Here is a 21,613-nt window from a genome sequence, read left to right on the forward strand (position 1 = left end):
ATTGTGCTACTGTGCATTTTAAAAAAAGCTAAATCTATTTGGACTTTTTCCAAGAGCTTCCCTTTCTGTTATGCTTCATGTAGCGGTTTTTGAATGAAAATGTCCTTAGAAGATAGCTCAGTATAATACATAAAATTTTTATATAAATACATATATATATATATATATATATATGATTTATGATATATGATATATGATTTTGTACAGCTAAGTAAACACACACGCCTGACTGCTTGAGAAACGTACAGGCAGAGTGAAAGCAAATGGAAGAAATTAATCATCTATCACTCCAAATACAATGCATCTGTTCTTTCTCTTTGTACACTTTTCACTCAGATGTTCAGGATTTATTTTATATATACACAAACACACACTCACACACAGCTGGCTAAGAAAAACTCATGGCCAAAACGTGCCTATTCTTTTTCTTCATCTTTTCATAACTCCTCCTCCTCTTCTTGTCTCTTTCCTCCCCTCATCCATTCCCATAAGGCTATTGTCTCCCTTTTTGTGCCGTGTTTCTATGGTAACAGAGAGGGGTCATAGGTCACTGGAGGGGTTTGTAAACATGGTGGAAAGTCAAATTTCTAGACAGACCTGATGAAGAACAGAGCCAGGTCAAAACGGTAAATACAGAGATGGCTCTTTCAGATTTTAAATGTACATATTTCAGACCTTAAAGGGATATGTACCAAAGCTGATTTGAAAAGCCTTAGTTGCTCTCCAAACCTGGTCTAATTCACTGGTTTTAGAGGGGTCAGCTTAGCCAGACTGGGAGACCAGTTTAATTCTTTCCCCGTCATTGTCGGAATTTTTCGGCTTTCCACGTTTTCATTGTAGGGGTGGGGGGTGCTATTATGCATCTTCTGAAACAGTTGAGAATCTTTGGATCAAAACACAGGAAAAAGAAGCAGAAACAAGCAATAAAAGCATTGCTTATGCACATTGTAGTCTTTGAAAAAAAATCATGATTTTCTCAGCTTTTTGTTCGAAATGTTGCTTTTTTATGAAACATTCAAGTGTTGATTAAAAAAAAAGAACCCACGAAGCTAGAATAAAATGTTAGTTTTTTTGTTGGTTAAAAAGCAGCCTAGTAGCCTAGTCCAGCACTTTTCAGTCTTGTTTATAGCTTCAACCTGTAGGATGATCTATAAAATAGGATCTTGAAATGTATTCAGGTAGTCACTGAAGGGTTTTAAATGTGCAGTAATGTGATTCCCCTGCGTCCATAGACTCCAGCATTCCTTTAGGTCGTCTGCATAAAGACTTAATTCTGACTCACGGGGAAGAGAGAGATGAGACCGTAGATATGACGTCCTCTCTGAACTCTGGTTTTGTTTCATATTGCCCTGTGATGGGTAGCCCTCGTCTCCAGAGTGATGGCCCTTGGCTCTTGCCCTTTGACCTTTGGATCCATCTTTAACACACACGCACAGGAAGCCAGGACAAAAGCACAGAGTATCTCTTGTTGTGGTGTGTGTGTGTGTGTGTGTGAAGCATGTGAACATGACACTTGTGTGAACATGTAGCAAACCTCATGAAATCAGTTGAATGTAAAGTTTAATTTCTGACTCACACACACACAAGCAACACACACATACACATTTGTTTCACTGTATTAGTGAGGACATTGCATAGACTTCCACTGATTTTATACCAGGTTTAACCCAACCCCTACCAACTCACAGAAACATGTGCAGAACTAATAAAAACATGTTTGGGCCGATTTATAATCCTTTTTAAATAGTGAGGACCAGTAAAATGTCTTCACTAGTTGGTTGTCATAATATTTCACAGGAACAGACAGATCAAGATATATATATATATTAGGGCTATTAGGGCTGTCAAAATAACGCGTTAATTTCGATTAATTAATCGGAGAAAAAATAACGCATAAAAAAAAATAACGCAGATTAATCCATTCCGTATTGACCTTTAAACCTGGAGCCGTTCTAGCCACCATTCGACTGTTCACACCAGACGCGACTTGCGCGAATAAAACGCGCTATTCACGCGTAGTCGGACGCTTGGACATTTTGAGTTTATTCACTTCATTCGATCGTGAAACTCACTTCACAACAGTGGCTCTCCCGCTCCTTTATGTGTTTCGCGCCGCAGGATGTCTGTTCGCGTCTTTGCATTAACTTAACATGTAAATCACTGGACGTCAGTTAGCAATCACAATTACCTTGGTGTTACAGCACACATCATCAAATCTTCTTCCTGAAGCACTTTTGAATTTATTTCCTTAGCATATTAGGTCATATTGTTGATTGTTATGGCCATTATTTGAAAAGTGAAAATAATAATAGAGTTTTTGAACTTTAATGTCACTAATGCTGATTATTCATTGATTCATTTGAATTGAAATATTTAATACTTTCAAAGCAAAATTATGTATGCGATTAATTTAGATTAATTAATCACAGAGTATGTAATTTATTAGATTAAAATTTTTAATCGATTGACAGCCCTAATATATATATATACACACATATACACACTGGTTAGAAGCACTACAAGGATCTACAGTATACTATCTCTTACAAAGTAGTTTAGCATGAAAGAACAGCAAGATGTTGAGTACGGACTAATAAAATTTCAAATCTCATTTGAAGCCGTAAAGTGATCTATAATTTTATGAATCAGTGTAACAATGTTATATATTTTGTTGACTTGTGTACTTACATTATACCAAATAATTTCAAGAATGTTAAAATCCAGAGAAATAAGCAATTTTAACCAGGACTCGGGAAGTGTTCGTGCATCGCCAATCAATAACATCATACACAGTAAGTCTTATTGTTTAAAGCTCGTTTTCTTGATTTACCGCGAGTACCATGTTTTACCATGCCTAACATCGATCTAGCTTACTGCAGTGTGCAACAAGTGTCTCATAGTAGCCACCGAGCGAACGCAGAGTAGCATTATAACAACTTTCAACAACTTGTATCTAATATGATAAACAGCGCTGCTACAGCGCAACACTTGAGCACAAGAAGCGGAAGTGGCGACTGCGGCATAATAAAAGCTCCGCTGCTCTCGATGCGTGTGTCACGCTTGTCTCTCATTAGCAATCACTCCAGTGGCCTCGTTTCTGCTCTCACAGCACTCGGTCCAGCTCTGCTTCATGCTACAATAACATTAATAATCTCATCCATGAACATGATTTCTGCCCGAGTCCCATCCCGATTCTTTTCCACCGGCTGTAGACGTGAAGACAACACCTCCCATGATTCCGGGAAATCAAGGCGTCATCAAGCTACGCCTTTGTTTTGAATGAGCAACCTCTAGCAGCAAAAAATTTACATATTGTAGCTTTAAGGCATCTCTTACATAGCGGTTTAGCATTCTAGAAGATCCACAATAATTCTTACAAAGCAAGAAGGTGTGGAATAGTAACAATCTAGAATACACACTTGCAAATAAATAAATGGGGCTTTCACAAAAATGCCATAGAAGAACTATTTATTTATAGTGGAAAAAGGTTGGAAAGAATAGTGGAAAGAAAAAAAAACCTTTTCAAATCTTTATTTTTAGGAGTTCATCTCCTTTAAATCTGTAAAGTGAACTGGAATATCGCTTATGAATGCCTGAGGTGATTAGAGTGTCTCTTACAGAGCAATAAAGTAATGTCTCTTACAATACAATGTAAAATATGTCTAGGTCTTGAAAGCAATCTAGAATATAATCAATGTTCATGTTTGCTCATTGACTGTTTTGAATTAAGGTTGTTTTCAATGACGGTTCTCTCAGAATAGCTTGTTTTTAGAGAAACGCCTCTCTTTGATTTAAAGGATTTCCATTTCAGTCAGATAAGATTTGTCTGGTGGCTGGTGCCATCCCTTTATTTCATGACATTTATATACACAGTGTGTGAAATTAAACACTTAATGTTAACAAAATGAAAGCACAAATGAAACTCTTCGTTAGTGAACGGTTCAGATTATTAACATTTTAAAGATATTTCAGAAATCTGTGCTGATCAGACCTCAAATAACCTCATTAATTTTTTTGTAAATTAGAATGAAACAATTCAGATAAGCAGTGTTTTGCATGAATTACAAGTTTAGGATTGTGAGAGATGCAGCACATGTAGAAGAGAGTGTTAGGGCCCTATCATAGACCTGTTTATTGCTAGTTTCAGCCCGACGCAGTTATCATTTTCACGTCTTGCACCAAGTTGTTTTAATAGTGTCGCAGGACGGCTGGTCTGAAAACGAGGTCAATGGTGCAATATTTGTTTTGTTATTTAAAGAGCGCGCTAGTAATATGCACCTATATGCGGGTGCATAACGCGCGTACACTCTGCTTATTACACAGACCGTAACACGCAGCAGCACACAAACATGCCAAATATTAAAAATGAAAGGATTACAATGTAACAATGATTATTATTATTATGTGCATAAAAATAAAAATGCTTTGGTGGAATCTGGGTTTTCCTCACTAGAGAAGTGTTCAGTTTTTCCGCTTGCAAAATCCGCCATGTAAATAGTGAATCCGCCATGGCACTTTGAGATTTTGGTTGGTTTATTGCACGTTACGGCCAAAACACATCATTGACTTATTAAGAGAATAGGGACAACCCTTTTAGACAGTGTGCCGGGCACCCCGACAATTTTTCCTGTCCTTAAAATAGCAAAAGTGGATTCGGACACGCCCTAAGCGCACTTGCGCCGTGCGCTTTAGACCATGTGCTTAGATCATTAAAATAGGGGCCTTAGTGTCAATTTAAAAAAATAAAGGTTCTTTATTGTCATCTTATGTTCCATGAAGAACCTTTAGCCGTTAACTTTTCCATTCCACAAAAGGTTTTTTTTATAGTGAGAAAATGTTCTTTAGATTTTTAAAATGTTCTTCATTCTAAGAAAAAAAAAAATCTGTTCACTTAAAGGTTCTTTGAGGAGCCAAAAATGGTTCTTCTATGGCATCGCTGCGAAAACCCAGTTTTTGTAATGGTGTGACTTGAGCAGAATCACATCTGAAGACTCAAAAAATATCTCCAGACATAAACAAAGGACAAAAGGGAGGAGTTAGACAAGGAGACAGGATCCCAGAAAAGCCGTCTGAAGTCTTTGAGGTGGGGTTATAGTAACATGTTCTCTCCAAACCATTAGAAACTTTATGAAGTCCAGTAATGACTCTAAACTTGTGCAGTTGATTAAAGCATTTCCACACAATGGCATAAACACACTGAACACAGGACCAATCATCAGGTGTGTTTACTGCACAGATGTATGGATGCTTTGTCTGTTGGATGACTGGAAAACTCACTTCCTGCCCAACCAGCCCAGATTTTCCCAGAGGTTTGGCGGTGGGCATCTGTTTGGCACATGTCGTGTGTGTGCACACAAGAGAAGTCATGTCTGTTTTTCTCATTTTAGAAAGAGACTGTTTAATTTCACATTTTTTTCCTTCTCTTTCTTTGTTTTTGTTTTTTTTTAAGTCTGACTTGACTTAAAGTCTTAAAGGGATAGTTCACCAAAAATGAAAATTCTGTCATTGTTTACTCAAAAAGTGCCATGAAACTCTCAAGTCTTGTTTGCTGTCAAATTCAGATTCAGGTGTTTGGCAGTGTTGACAAATGAGACACGAGAGCTAAGATATACTTTGTTTTAAGTAAATAACATTACATTTTGGTGTTAAATGCACAATACCGTTCAAAGTTTTGGCGTCTGTAAGATTTTTTTGTATGTGAAAGAACAGCATTTATTTGAAATAGAAATCTTTTGTAACATCATAAATGACTTAACTGTCACTTTTGATCAATTTAATGCATCCTTGCTGAATGAAAGTATTCATTCTTCAGAAGAAGAATATAATGCACAAATCATACATTTATGATACTAATGATGCTTTCCTGGCATTGGAGCTTGACAGCTCTGGTCACCAAGAGTCAACTTCTTGTTTTATGTTCCTCACAAGAAAATAAGTTGTACTTTGGAGTGACATGATGGCGAGTAAACAAATGGCAGAATATTCATTTTCAGTGACCTGTTCCTTTCATAATGTTGCTCATATATTTTTCTCTCTGTTTGTACTGGTGATTCTCTCTCTCTGTTTGTTCTCTCCACCTCTTTCTGCTAGATGAATTAGAGTAATAAAATGTCTCTTAGGGAACAGCTGTTCTTCTCATTACTCTCTCCATCTCTCTCACTCTCTCTACTCTCTCCCAGTAGATCCAAGACTCTTATCAACACAGACACACACACAGACTGAGACTGTTACAGAGTTTCCCAAAGATGTGCCAAGTTCCCCATGAGATCCAACCGTTTTCCATTCTGCTCTTATCCGTGTCAAATACTTTATCTATGTTACCTGACAGCATCTGTCCGCTCAGAGACGTGATGTAATGCTCTGTTGCACACCATTCTCAGTTTTTCGATCCCAGAAAACCCCCCAAAACCCATTTGATTTCCAAGAATAACACCGTCTCTCTCTTTAGCGTCTGTATTTCCTGAGGACTTCTCCATCTTGGCAACGGTGAGGCCAAATAAAGGCAGTCAGTCCTTCCTGCTGTCGGTGTATAATGAACAGGGCATCCAGCAACTCGGTCTGGAAGTGGGACGCTCTCCCGTCTTCCTGTACGAGGATCACCTGGGCAAACCCGGCCCGGAGGACTACCCGCTCTTCAGAGGGGTCAACTTGGCAGACGGAAAGTAAGACACTCGCACAAGCTGTATATTAATCATGAAATATGTTCGGTGACTGTTGCATTAGGCAAGCTTTTTTCTTGACACTGGAAACTACAGAACCAGTTACGTAATGTCTGGTTATGATTCAGTGTGTTTTATTATTAGCTTTGATGTGCAACATATGTAATCTGTCTCACTGGTGTAAAGCCAACACCTGCACAGGTGAGCAGACACAGGTGTAACATCCTATATAACCATGTAAACATGGAAAAACCACACATATACATGCATATATTATGGAAAACTTTGGGTGGATTGTTAGATAGATAGATAGATAGATAGATAGATAGATAGATAGATAGATAGATAGATAGATAGATAGATAGATAGATAGATAGATAGATAACTATCCATCCAGCATCCATTCTCTAAAAGAGGTCATTCTTGAAAAATGGAAAGATGTTGCAAAATGTTGCCAACTTGTTCATTCCATGCCTAGAAGACTTGGTGCTGTTATTAAAAATCATGGAGGCCATGCAAAGTACTAGATGTTAGATGATCACTCTAAAACTCTCATTTGTGTGTGTGTGTTACTCAGGTGGCATCGTGTGGCAATCAGCGTTCACAAACAGAGCATTACTCTGATTTTGGACTGTAAGAAAAAGGTAACACGGACACTATCCAGAAGCCCTCACCCCATCATCGACACCAAAGGCATCGTGGTCTTTGGAACGCGTATCCTGGACGAGGAGGTCTTTGAGGTAAGGAGGAACTCCACAAGCTTTTTCTTTATCCATTGAAACTGTCAAGTATGTCTCAATTAAGTATCAGCTTTGTCGCTGATGTTTTTCCATTACTAAAAAAAAAAAATGCTAAAAAAATTATTGCAAAAAAATGATTGACATAGATATTGAGTAAAAGGCTATATATCATTTGGTCTTTAACACTTTGACGAGAAATGTTTGAATTCATATTGCGATTGCAGACTTGGTGGAGCACAGTTTGAGTCATTGTTGGGATCTATCCTGAAACTTGAAATTTTTCTCTCTAAAGAAAAAACTGAGAAGCAGGAGACTCCAGTGAGCTGTGTTTCTTTGGTCTTGTTGGTCAGTGTGTTCATGGTCTTTAGCAGGGGTCTGTGGATGTGTGTCTGTGGTCTTCACTGAGCGTTTAAGTATTCAGCATCTCTCTGTGACTGTCAAGTGGAGACATGAGAGAGGAACGTGGTTGTGTTTGTTTAGGACCTAGTTGTGGTTATGTAGTGCTAATGTAAGATTGTAGGGTTACCCTGTGCCACAAGGGTTATAAACTGTCCTGTGTGCATGTATGTGTAATGGTCAGGTCAATAATAAATGATTAAAATAAGTATACAGTACATTTGAAGTCTGGCTGTGCTTGTATTTTTGCTCAGACTGTATTGCTCAATGATGATGACATATCATGTGCATACTTTTTGTGAAGCCCTAAAGGGACATGATGATGGTAAAAAGAATGAAATGGGATGAAAAGTTATTTCAATGCTTTTGCATTTGCTCACAAAACTTTTACAATCCCCTGGGAAACTTTGCATTCACTCGCAAAATTTTTGTTTTGGGATTAATATGAGATTGGAGAAAAAACGCAAAATTTTAGGGGGAAAGCAAAAGCTTTGTGAGTGAACGCAACGTTTTGCAAAAAAACCCCGCAAAATGTTATGCAAGCAAACTAAATTTTTGGGGGAATGCAAACGTTTGGGGGGAAAATGCAAATGTTATGTGAACAAACGTAACATTTCTTGGGGAACACAAACATCTGGTGAGAAAACGCAAATATTATGTGAACAAACGTAAAATTTCTAGGGGAACAAATGTTTGGAGAGAAAACGCAAATGTTATGCGAACAAACCTAAAATTTCTGTGGGAACACAAACGTTTGTCAAGAAAATGCAAATGTTATTCGAACAAACCTAAAATTTCTGGGGGAACACAAACGTTTGTTGAGAAAATGCAAATGTTATGCGAACAAACTTAAAATTTCTGAGGGAACACAAACGTTTGGTGAGAAAACGCAAATGTTATGTGAACAAATGTAAAATTTCTGGGGGAACAAACTTTTGGTGAGAAAACACAAATGTTATGCGAACAAATGTAAAATTTCTGGGGGAACACAACTGTTATCGAGAAAACGCAAATGTTATGAGAACAAATGTAAAATTTCTGGGGGAACACAAACGTTTGGTGAGAAAACGCAAATGTTATGTGAACAAACGTAACATTTCTGGGGGAACAAAAACGTTTGGCAAGAAAACGTAAATGTTATGTGAACAAACGTAAAATTTCTGGGGGAACGCAAACTTTTAGCGAGAAAACGCAAATGTTATGTGAACAAACGTAACATTTCTGGGGGAAAGCAAACGTTTGGCGAGAAAACGCAAAATGTTATGCGAACAAACGTAACATTTCTGGGGGAACGCAAACGTTTGGCGAGAAAACGCAAATGTTATGTGAACAAAGTAACATTTCTGGGGGAACGAAAACGTTTGGCGAGAAAACGCAAATGTTATGAGAACAAATGTAAAATTTCTGGGGGAACACAAACGTTTGGTGAGAAAACGCAAATGTTATGAGAACAAATGTAAAATTTCTGGGGGAACGAAAACATTTGGCGAGAAAATGCAAATGTTATGCGAACAAACTTAAAATTTCTGGGGGAACGCAAACGTTTGGCGAGAAAACGCAAACGTTTGGCGAGAAAACGCAAATGTTATGCGAACAAACGTAAAAATTCTGGGGGAACGCAAACGTTTGGCGAGAAAACGAAAATGTTATGCGAACAAATGTAACATTTCTGGGGGAACGCAAATGTTTGGCGAGAAAACGAAAATGTAATGCGAAGAAACGTAACATTTCTGGGGGAACGCAAATGTTTAGCGAGAAAACACAAATGTTATGCGAACAAACGTAACATTTCTGGGGGAACGCAAATGTTTAGCGAGAAAACACAAATGTTATGCGAACAAACTTAACATTTCTGGGGGAACGCAAATGTTTGGCGAGAAAACGAAAATGTAATGCGAAGAAACGTAACATTTCTGGGGGAACGCAAATGTTTAGCGAGAAAACACAAATGTTATGCGAACAAACGTAACATTTCTGGGGGAACGCAAATGTTTAGCGAGAAAACGAAAATGTTATGCGAACAAAACTTAACATTTCTGGGGGAACGCAAATGTTTAGCGAGAAAACACAAATGTTATGCGAACAAACGTAAAATTTCTGGGGGAACTCAAATGTTTGGTGAGAAAACGCAAATGTTATGCGAACAAACGCAACGATTCTAGGAGAACGCAATAATAATTAATAATAATAATAATTTTGCGAGTGAACACAAAGTTATAGTTTTGAGTGTTGCAACTGAATGCGAAAGCATTGAAAAATAATTTTTCCTACTGTCTCATTTTTTTTCCTTCACCATGTCCCCTTAGGGCCTCCATAGCATGTGAACTTTGCACAGTATGCACATTTTCTGTATGCATAGATGGAATTACCCAGAAAACTTATTACAATTTCCAAAATGTGATGTATACAACCAGAGTACACTAGGTGGAATTCTGTTTCCCACAATGCAATGTGCTTGACTTTTAATTTCCAATGTGATGAATGAACCAGAAACGATGTCAATAGTTGGATTAGACAGCCAAAATTTAAGACATTTTTGCACAAAATTGGACAAAAATGAAAAATAACAGTAAATATTTTATATTTCTGGGATGATGACTTCATGGCACTCGTTGAATTATATATACTCTATAATGAAAAGTTGCATATGAATGTAGTGAATATCATTGATTATACTCCTTTCATATTATTTAAAAAAAAATGTTAGGTATAAAACCTTTATAATGTAGTAAGCAATATGTTAGTGTTCTATTCGGAACATATACAAATCCAAAGCACCATAGCAACTGTATGGCAACGTTCTAATTACTAATTTGAAGACCTTAGCAGTGGCAGAGCAACACCCTGCCATTGCAGCAGAGTTTTGCATAAGAAAGCACAGCTGAATTTGTACATTGAATTTGTTTTCTCAGTGTGTCTTGATAGCAAAAACTGAAGGATTGTGGGATTGGAACAGTCCATGAGTGGATGTGAGTCATTCAGAAGAACTGTAGGTAATGTTAGTGTTCATCCCGAGGGCTTTGACCGCAGACACACAGGGTTCGTGGAATGCTGATGTGTTTTTAAGGTTTGGTCTACCTTTCTGTTTGAAGTTGAAGTGTTTAGAGAAAATGGAAAGAGCCGTGTGTTTTTTTCCACAGAGCGAGACACCGAGTCACCACAGAACCTTAACCAATCCTCTGCCGTGTACACACACCTACACACTGAAAACATATTTCATTTCAGGGTCTGCACATGTAATTCAATTCCCTTAAATGCTGACAAATTTCACTATGGACCTCTAAGATAAACAGAGAGAGAGAAGAGACCAAAGACAGAGAGGAATAATGGTGAATCTGAAAATCATATAGACATTGAATAAAAAGCGTACACTTGATAGTGTGTTATTTTCATTAAGCAGATCTACTTATTAATGCGGTTTAAATTTAGGTTTAAGTGCTTAAATTGTTTCTTAAAAAAATGAATAGAAAATATTGCATCCTTTAGAAGACATCACACATATTATCTCCATTTCAAAACCTTGTGAGCTGCCTATTTAGACAGCATTTGCATCATTTTTAGAACTGTACAGTAGGTTGCAAAATTATGCTGTCTTTTAAGATGTCTCATTTTGGCTTAAATCGACAGCATGTGTACTTTATAGAATAGACAGTCCCAGAATGCACTTGGATGAGCTCACCGATTTCATTCAAGATGACAGATAAAAGACATTTTTACTATAAATTTTCTTAATTTGTACCCAATTTTCGTGTGTTTTATGTGTTTTTGCTTATTATTTTATGCTACTGTCATCAAACTTAACATCAAACTCTGTTGCAATCTATTGGAATCAGTTATAATATTCCAGTTGATAGTTTACATTTCTGAAATTATGATTTATGGCATCGCTGATTTAAATATACTATGTAGTGATGTAGCAACTGCTTACTAGAACACACAATATGTTTATTTTATGCTATCCTCATATTAACATCAAACTATGTTGGAATCAGTCGATTATCTTTTGTGCTTCATATGAGAAGCATATTTGTATAGCAAGTTTCTGAAGAGAGCTCCAAATCAGACACTTATACGTTTCTATTTAATTTATAATATTGATTAGAAAGTATGCACATACTGTATGTAGACAGGAGACAGCACTGCTGATGTTTATCTTCAGTCTCCTGCAGCATCATACTGTTATCAGTGTTAGACTTGCATCAGATGGAAAAGTTTGCTTCATAACAGAGCATAAATATCTCACAATCATAGAGAGACAAAAGTGATGCTTTTTGTGGAAAGTTCTGGTCAGGATGAGGAGTTTGAGGCTCATGTCATGACATCATTGAGGGGGTTTCCACAGCACACGTACAGGTCAGCTGAAGTGCGTATGCTTGTGTGTGGTTCAGGTAAACCCTATGTTATGGGGACAGAATGCCCCCATAAAGATGGCAAATATCTGAAATCCTTGTCTTTGTGAGGACATTTTTGGTCCCCATGAGGAAAACAGCTTATAAATCATAATAAGTGATGTTTTTTGAAGATGTAAAAATGCTGAAAGTTTTCTGTGATGGATAGGTTTAGGGTTAGGGGATAGAATATAGTTTGTACAGTATAAAAATCATTATGTCTATGGAGTGTCCCCATAAAACATGAAAACCCAACATTTGTGTGTGTGCGTGTGAGAATCTCTCCCTCTGAGGTTGAAATCAGCATGATTCACATGTCACTCTACGTCTGAAAGAGAAAATGTTCTGTTTAATGTTTCTGCATTCACTAGATATTTAACTTATATAAGGTGATGGATTTCCGAGTGGAGCAAAATATTGTGTAGAAAATAAAGTAGGTGGGACTTGATTATGCATCAGGATTTGATTGGCTGAAACATGTTAGGCTGAGATATGACTGGTTATTATTTTCCTGTTTACAGTACTGTACAAAAGTATGTGGTCAGTAACTTTTATTCAGCAAGAATGCATTAAATTGATCAAAAGTGAAAGTAATGACTTTTAAATTGTTAAAAAAGATGTATATTTCAAATAAATGCAGTTTTCTGCACTTTTTTGTTCATCAAAAAAAAAAAAAAAAAGAAAACTTATCAAAGTTTCCACAGAAATATTAAGCAGCACAACTGTTTTCAACATTGATAATAATCAGAAATGTTTCTTAAGCAGCGTTTCAGCATGTTAGAATGATTTCTGAAGGATCATGTGACACTGAAGACTGGAGTAATGATGCATTACATCTTAAAATATGTTCAAAAAGAAAACAGTTCATTTAAATTGTAATAATATTTCACAATATTACTGTTTTTACTGCATTTTTAATCTAATAATAAATGCAGCCTTGGTCAGCAGAAGAGACTTCTTTCAAAAACAAGAAAAATCTGCATCAGCACACATAAAAAAAAGCTGTTTTAAAGGTAGATAAATGATTAGGGCTAACTTTAATTATTACAGTTTGAAGAAACTATTATGATTAAAAATATTTGTTTCTTGTATGTCTGAATATTTTGCAGTTCTATTTGGCGCTGCTTAAATCACACATTTAAAAATGCAGTCTGTATATGTAAATAGAATGAATAAACTTTCCCTGCATGAATGAGCAAGAACATTAAAGAAACATTAGAACATTTGGTTCAGTAGTTACTCAGAGTTCCAAATGAAACTTCATAATGGTTCCTGGTGGAAACAGAGTCTAAATAATTCAGCATTCAGTGCTGCATTTGAGGAAGCTAATCTTAAAAAGCCAAGAATCTTTTGCTGTCGGGCCGGAGATGTCATTATAATCAAATGGAGAAGTGAAAGTGGAGGTGAGTTATGAGGAAAGGGAGAAATTAAGTAGAAGGGTTGGTGGACAAAAGGAACGTAGGGAAAATGCTGTGGTAGACATGCCTGTTGCTTTTGGCAAAGATCTTAAAGGTCTCCAGACGCCGCCACTGTGTGTGTGTTCACGTCATTGGATGGTTTGGTTTCTGTGGTTGTTTTTTTTTTTTTTTTTTACTCTTGAGAATGGCCAGACACTGCCTGGATGTGTTTGTGGACGCCGTCACACGTGTGCATGTGGCGATTGCGGTCTTGATTTCGCCCAGATATTTAGTCGTTCTTGTGGTGAGTTTCATGCTGCTTCATTAAAATCTTTTTGTAATCTCTCCCACTGTGAGTCCATGTTCTAATGCGGATCACATGCGGTCGGTTTCCTGTGTCTTGGGCTGATGAGGTCATAAGCAGCTGCAATGATGTCATTTTTAAACAAACCTAATAAGTACAAGACCTCAAAAGCCTTGAAACTCCAGTTAAACTGGACAGTGTATGTGTGGGTAAAACTAACACAACCTGTCAAGAAGGTGTCTGGGTCTTATTTAACTCCAAAATCAGTAGAAATTAAACAGTTTTTAAAGACCATTAAGATGCTTTAGATTGTGTCATAATTTTAATGATAATTAAACACATTTCCTCACAAATTGTCATGACTGCAATGCAAAAAATAATGCATTTATTTAATTAATATTATTTAAATATGTTTATTTAAGTATTTATATATCATTGTGGTATGTACTACCTTTAATTCATGCTGAACTATATAATAATAATAATTAATAATAATTATATGTATATATATATATATATATATAAATTTTATATAATTTTAATATTATATATGTGCATATATAATGCTTATTTATGTATTATAATATATTATAATACATACATGTTAATACATGTTTTATATATTATATTATAATATATAAAACATATTTATTTTCATTTTTGGGCAAACTATCCACATAATTTTATTACATTATTTTTTTAATGAAATTATACTCTGCCTGTAGGTGGCAGTAAATGTCTAAATGTGTAAGTCATTCATTCATTTGATTTGTTCAAACAGCTGATTCATTTAGGAATTAAGTAAATGGCTTAATCAATTGGCCATTGAATCATTGAATTCACCTGATTGATTCGTTCAGAAATGAAACACCGCTGTGTGTTGCTTGGAGATGCACAACAGTTCTGCTCTGACTTTATAGGTAATGTTTTTGTCAGAAAAAGCAATTGTGGGTAAATGCTATCACATTTATTTACTTCCATTTATTTTGCCCTGATATATATTGTGATTTTGGGCTGAAATATGACATTTTCATGAGATTCATCTAATGCGTGTGTGTGAGAGAGCATGTTGTATGTGTTTTGAAATTAAATATTGCTGGACAGAACAAGGAATCGAGATGTTTTCAAGTACTGAAGGGAACGTATTGTACTCTGGGCTCCCTACCAGAAAAGTTTGGGATCATTCCTCCATTTTTGCTAATTTGCAGCAGTGCAATCTATCGCCCCCTTCTGTTGACTGCAGCCATGTGACACTAAATTTCGAAAAAGTTGTGGCGTTTTGAAGCGTGTAAACGTGTGTGTGTGTGTGTGCAGTGTTTTGGCTGCGTACATCGCCACAGGCAGCTGCTGAAACAGTTAGCCCAGGCTCCAGAGAGAGATGTGGGGAGTTTTGGCGAAAAAGCTGCTCGTATTTCAAAGTTGCTGACAATGCAATGTCTATTATTCTCTCTCTCTCTGTCCCACATTAATGTGATAAACTTCTTTCAGACACAGAAATCCCAGAATAGATCAGTTGTCTCTGTACACCTCAGTGTCTCTCTCGCTCTTCTTCTGTTTCTGTTTTTGTCTTGCCTGTTTTTCTGCTCTTCTCTTCTCTTGCTGTGCAAACAGAAATATTGTATGTTAAAATCTGGAGTGATGCAGAAAGTTCAAGGGTTCATTTGATTGTGATTAATCATAGATTCATGGGAAAAGGGGATTTATGAAGAACTACATAATGTTAATGCCAAAAGTTTTATTTTAGGGATAGGGCTCATTGTTTTTGTATGGTGTGAAATAGTGGTTCAATGATGGTCGCAGTTGGTTTGTCACCATTGTGTCCACAGATATATATGCTTTGTATAAGAGTGTCTGCTAAAATTACAGCTCACTGATCTATGGTGATTATATTTAGTTTACATTAAGACAGTAGATTTGTCTTTGTGTGTTTTGGACCAGTTAAAAATGTTTGAAGTGTGCGTGGATTTAGGAAACTCTGGATTTTGGATCTGAATCTGGTGTCAAGTCCAAACATATGTTTACACTGGCAAACAATCCAGAGCAACAGCCAACGAGAAATGACTACAGTCATTGTTCTTACAGTAAAGCCTTTGGAAAATGTCTCGAGTGACAAATAGAACAAAAACAGGGAATGAAACCAGGAAAGACACTGATGCTACTTACACTGTTTGGAGAAAGTGCTAATGCAAATATACTGTTCAGAAGTTTGGCGGTGGTAAAATTATTTGAAATAAGTCTCTTGTGCTCATTAAGACATTTATTTACAATATTTTAAATTTTATTTTTTCCTGTGATGGAAAAGCTGAATTTACTCAAGTCTTCAGTGTCACATGATCCTTCAGAAATCAATCTAATATGCTAATTTGCTGCTCAAGAAACATTTTTATTATTATCAATTTTGACAACAGTTGGGCTGCTTAATATTTTTGTGGAAACTGTGATTTGCTCAGCATTCTTTGATTAATAGAATGTTCAAAAGAACATCATTTATTTGAAATAATAATTACAAGTGTCATTACTGTCACTTTTGGCAGTTTAATTCATCCTTGCTGAATGTGTCACGTGTGGTCTGTTGTCTGTCATATTCTCATTAGGTGTCTGATTATATTAATCCTTGCCCAGCTGTTCCTGTTTAGTTCCCTCATTTACTCTGTGTATATATTCTCCCTGTTCAGTTCGGTCCCTTGTCGGTTATTGTTTGTGTGTGCTATGCTTGTGTGTTACAGGCTGTTCCGTTTCCACCTGCTTATTATATTAAATCTTGTTTATTGTGAATCAGCCTTCGTTCCGTGACAGAATGAGTATTATTATTATTTTTTAAAAATCTTACTGATCTCAAACTCAGCATGCTAATAATATAATTATATAAATTAATGAAATAAATGAGTCATTTAATGATAATGATTTGTCATCTGTAGCCCATCCGTCTCACTGAAACAATTACTTAAAATGTGATTTTCTCATAGTGTAAAAAAGTAATGCTCCAGGTTGCATTTGTTTATTAAAACAATTATGCTTTTGGGATTTCCCATGCTAAAGGGTTAGTTCACCCAAAATGAAAATTCTGTCAATATTTATTCACCCTCATGTTGTTCCAAACCCAATAGGATTATGTTCATCTTCGGAATACAAATTAATATCATTTTGATGAAAGCTGAGAGATGTCTGTCTGTCCATAGGCTGCATTTCCAACTACCACTTCTTGCAGAAACGTAATGCGTAACACGAGAACAAACCTCATTGGTTCTTGCGGAAGCTCAAACGTGCTGTGTAACACAAGAACGAACCTCATTGGTTCTTGTTGAAGCTCAAACGTAATGCGTAACACAAGAACGAACCTCATTGGTTCTTGCAGAAGCTCAAACGTAATGTGTAACAAGAATGAACCTCATTGGTTCTTGTTGAAGCTCAAACGTAATGCGTAACACAAGAATGAACCTCATTGGTTCTTGCGGAAGCTCAAACGTGCTGCGTAACACAAGAATGAACCTCATTGGTTCTCGCGGAAGCTCAAACGTGCTGCGTAACACGAGAACGAACCTCATTGGTTCTTGGGGAAGCTCAAACGTGCTGCGTAACACGAGAATGAACCTCATTGGTTCTTGCGGAAGCTCAAACGTAATACGTAACATGAGAATGAACCTCATTGTTTCTTGCAGAAGCTCAAACGTGCTGCGTAACACGAGAACGAACCTCATTGGTTCTTGCAGAAGCTCAAACGTAATACGTAACATGAGAATGAACCTCATTGGTTCTTGCAGAAGCTCAAACGTAATGTGTAACAAGAATGAACCTCATTGGTTCTTGTTGAAGCTCAAACGTAATGCGTAACACAAGAATGAACCTCATTGGTTCTTGCGGAAGCTCAAACGTGCTGCGTAACACAAGAATGAACCTCATTGGTTCTTGCAGAAGCTCAAACGTAATGTGTAACAAGAATGAACCTCAATGGTTCTTGTTGAAGCTCAAATGTGCTGCGTAACACGAGAACGAACCTCATTGGTTCTTGTGGAAGCTCAAACGTGCTGCGTAACACGAGAATGAACCTCATTGGTTCTTGCGGAAGCTCAAACGTAATGCGTAACACAAGAGTGAACCTCATTGGTTCTTGCGGAAGCTCAAATGTGCTGCGTAACACAAGAGTGAACCTCATTGGTTCTTGCAGAAGCTCAAATGTGCTGCGTAACACAAGAGTGAACCTCACTGGTTCTTGCAGAAGCTCAAACGTGCTGCGTAACACGAGAACGAACCTCATTGGTTCTTGCAGAAGCTCAAACGTGCTGCGTAACACGAGAACGAACCTCATTGGTTCTTGCGGAAGCTCAAACGTAATACGTAACATGAGTTTGAACCTCATTGGTTCTTGCAGAAGCTCAAACGTAATGTGTAACAAGAATGAACCTCATTGGTTATTGCGGAAGCTCAAACGTGCTGCGTAACACAAGAATGAACCTCATTGGTTCTTGCAGAAGCTCAAACGTAATGTGTAACAAGAATGAACCTCATTGGTTCTTGCGGAAGCTCAAACGTGCTACGTAACACGAGAATGAACATCATTGGTTCTTGCGGAAGCTCAAACGTAATGCGTAACACGAGAATGAACCACACTGGTTCTTGCGGAAGCTCAAATGTGCTGCGTAACACAAGAGTGAACCTCATTGGTTCTTGCAGAAGCTCAAACGTGCTGCGTAACACGAGAATGAACCTCATTGGTTCTTGCGGAAGCTCAAACGTAATGCGTAACACAAGAGTGAACCTCATTGGTTCTTGCGGAAGCTCAAATGTGCTGCGTAACACGAGAACGAACCTCATTGGTTCTTGCAGAAGCTCAAACGTGCTGCGTAACACGAGAATGAACCTCATTGGTTCTTGCGGAAGCTCAAACGTGCTGCGTAACACAAGAATGAACCTCATTGGTTCTTGCAGAAGCTCAAACGTAATGTGTAACAAGAATGAACCTCATTGGTTCTTGCGGAAGCTCAAACGTGCTACGTAACACGAGAATGAACCTCATTGGTTCTTGCGGAAGCTCAAACGTAATGCGTAACACGAGAATGAACCTCACTGGTTCTTGCGGAAGCTCAAATGTGCTGCGTAACACAAGAGTGAACCTCATTGGTTCTTGCAGAAGCTCAAACGTGCTGCGTAACACGAGAATGAACCTCATTGGTTCTTGCGGAAGCTCAAACGTAATGCGTAACACAAGAGTGAACCTCATTGGTTCTTGCGGAAGCTCAAATGTGCTGCGTAACACGAGAACGAACCTCATTGGTTCTTGCAGAAGCTCAAACGTGCTGCGTAACACGAAAACGAACCGCATTGGTTCTTGCGGAAGCTCAAACGTGCTACGTAACACGAGAATGAACCTCATTGGTTCTTGCAGAAGCTCAAATGTGATGCGTAACACAAGAAGGAATCTCATTGGTTCTCGCAGAAGCTCAAATGTGATGCGTAACACGAGAAGGAATCTCATTGGTTCTCACAGAAGTTCAAACGTGCTGCGTAACACAAGAATGAACCTCATTGGTTCTAGCGGAAGCTCAAACGTGCTGCGTAACACGAGAATGAACCTCATTGGTTCTTGCGGAAGCTCAAAATTTGTACTAAACCACTCAATTCATATGGTTTAGTTTTATGATCTCTTTATGAACGTTTTGAAGCGTCAAAGTGGTAGTTGCGTAGCTGTCAATGGAGGGACAGAAAGCTCTCGGTTTTCATCAAAAAGATCTTCATTTGTGTTCCAAAGATGAGCGAAAGTCTTACGGGTTTGGAACGACATGAGGGTGAGTAATTAATGACAGAATTTTCATTTTTGGGTGAACTATATGACTACTACGTAAACATAGTTGTTGTAACTAATGTATTTCACTTAAAATAAAACTTAAATCATCTTACCCTGCACCAGAGTTACTCTGAGAATTTTTATTTACCCATAATTCTCTCTGTTATGTAATGTGTCCTCTAAAACTCAGTGTTCAGCTGTTTGGTCAACACTACAAGCGTTTTGTTTTCCAGTTTTCTCTGTGGATCATGTTCTGCAGCTCTCGTGTTTAGTTTGCTGATTCTGTCTGGTCGCAGCCAAATCTCCACACAGCCTGGAGAGCCTTCCGCACGGCTGTCTCTCTCTCTCTCTATCTCTCTCTGTCTTGTTTTCTCATGATGATTTAAATCTCCTCCATTAGATAATGTGCATGTGTGTGTGTGTGCGCTAGTTTCTTCATGTTTGACTCTAAACTCATGTCAGTTCCAGACATTCATCTTCTTGAGTTCACACTCACTTTGCCCACATTTTCTCCGCCTGCTTGTACAAGTTTCCTTGGATTGCTGTGGGAAAAATGTGTATTTGAGTGTGTATAACAAGGAAAAGTCAGCGATTAGACTGATATATGAATCCGACTGCTATAATAAATCAGTGTGGTAATTCCTGCACATTTACAAACAAAGCTAAACAATACTAGTTTTTTGTAATGATGATGCAACACTGGCTTTTGAAGAAGTTTTGCTTTATTTATTTAGTTGAACATGCACGTGGACTTTAACCCTCAAAACAAAATGGGTCAAACGACATTATAACCAATTAAAACAATTATAGGAACATCAATTGAAAATCATTGAATATAACATAATCTAATAACAAGAATTAACAATAAACTTACACAGCAGTGCATCGTTGGAAAACAAATGCCACAGCTGATGCTACAATATTTTAATGTTTTTTATTATTTTATTAAAAAACATTTATTATAATTAAGCCCCTTTGCTAATGTTTGTCATTAAAACATCCAGACTGATTCAGACTGCTAACTTGTGAGTTTGTGAGTCTTTTTGACTGATTCAAAAGAGTCATTTGTTTGTGAGTCAAGTCATTTTTTATATATAGCTAGTGCTTTATACAACACAGATGGTTTCAATGCAGCTTTACATTAATGAACAGGAAAATAAGTGTTACTGTTGTAAAATCCATCAATTATGAAACAAATTGTGAAGCTCAACAGTTCTTCTACAGAAGAATGAATTAGAATCGGATTATACCAGTCATGACTGATGGTATTGTGTGTGTGTGTGTGTGTGTGTGTGTGTGTGTGTGTGTGCATGTGGGAATGAGAAAGAAATGCTCTCAAATGATAGTAATTTAGGGTCAGTGGTTTATTGTTTTGAAGTGAACACATATTGTAAAGTCGGTATAACACAAAATGACCTTTTCAAATGGCAAGGGAATGTTTCTGCCTCAGTGTGTACGTGTGTGTGTGTGTGTGTGTGTGTGTGTGTGTGTGTAAGTGTACAGGTGCTGGCCATTGTGTCCTAATTCGATTGGACAGTTTTGGCGTCCACTCAGGTTCTGACTCAACTCTCTCCTCCCAGACTGTGACCCACTTTCACTGTGTGTGTGTGTGTGTGTGTGTTTCCTGTCCTATTGCAACAGGTGTTTCATCCGTTTTCCATACTGTATTCATTATTTTTCCAAAAACCATGGTTATTGAATGAAAGGGTACAGCTGTTTTGCAGAAAGCCCAGCTATCTCTCCTGTTTCTGTGTGTGTTTTGAGTTTTGGATTAATTTGATATGATTTTTTTTAACTTCCTGATTCATTTAAATGCCAAGCTCGTCCTGATTGTGTGTTTGCTGGTTGTCGATTCTTCGTGCATTGGTAATAAATACATTGGTATAATAAATACATTTATTATTAAAGTTATTGAATAGATTTTTAATTAGCATTTATTTGTATGTA

General features: G+C 37.3%; 1 protein-coding gene across 2 annotated transcripts in view; it reads left to right on the forward strand.

Moving 5' to 3' along the window:
- The window catches only part of col5a1 (procollagen, type V, alpha 1), a 108,795-nt gene that overhangs the window by 30,991 nt on the left and 56,191 nt on the right, over positions 1-21,613 (forward strand). For both annotated transcript variants that reach the window (XM_048166198.1, XM_048166199.1), the window contains exons 3-4: positions 6,449-6,662; positions 7,237-7,399. In XM_048166198.1, coding sequence (XP_048022155.1) covers positions 6,449-6,662; positions 7,237-7,399 — 377 coding nt within the window. The remainder of the gene's footprint in view (positions 1-6,448; positions 6,663-7,236; positions 7,400-21,613) is intronic.

This window comes from Megalobrama amblycephala, linkage group LG18 (genome assembly GCF_018812025.1).
Source record: "Megalobrama amblycephala isolate DHTTF-2021 linkage group LG18, ASM1881202v1, whole genome shotgun sequence".
In the NCBI taxonomy this organism is placed as follows: domain Eukaryota; kingdom Metazoa; phylum Chordata; class Actinopteri; order Cypriniformes; family Xenocyprididae; genus Megalobrama; species Megalobrama amblycephala.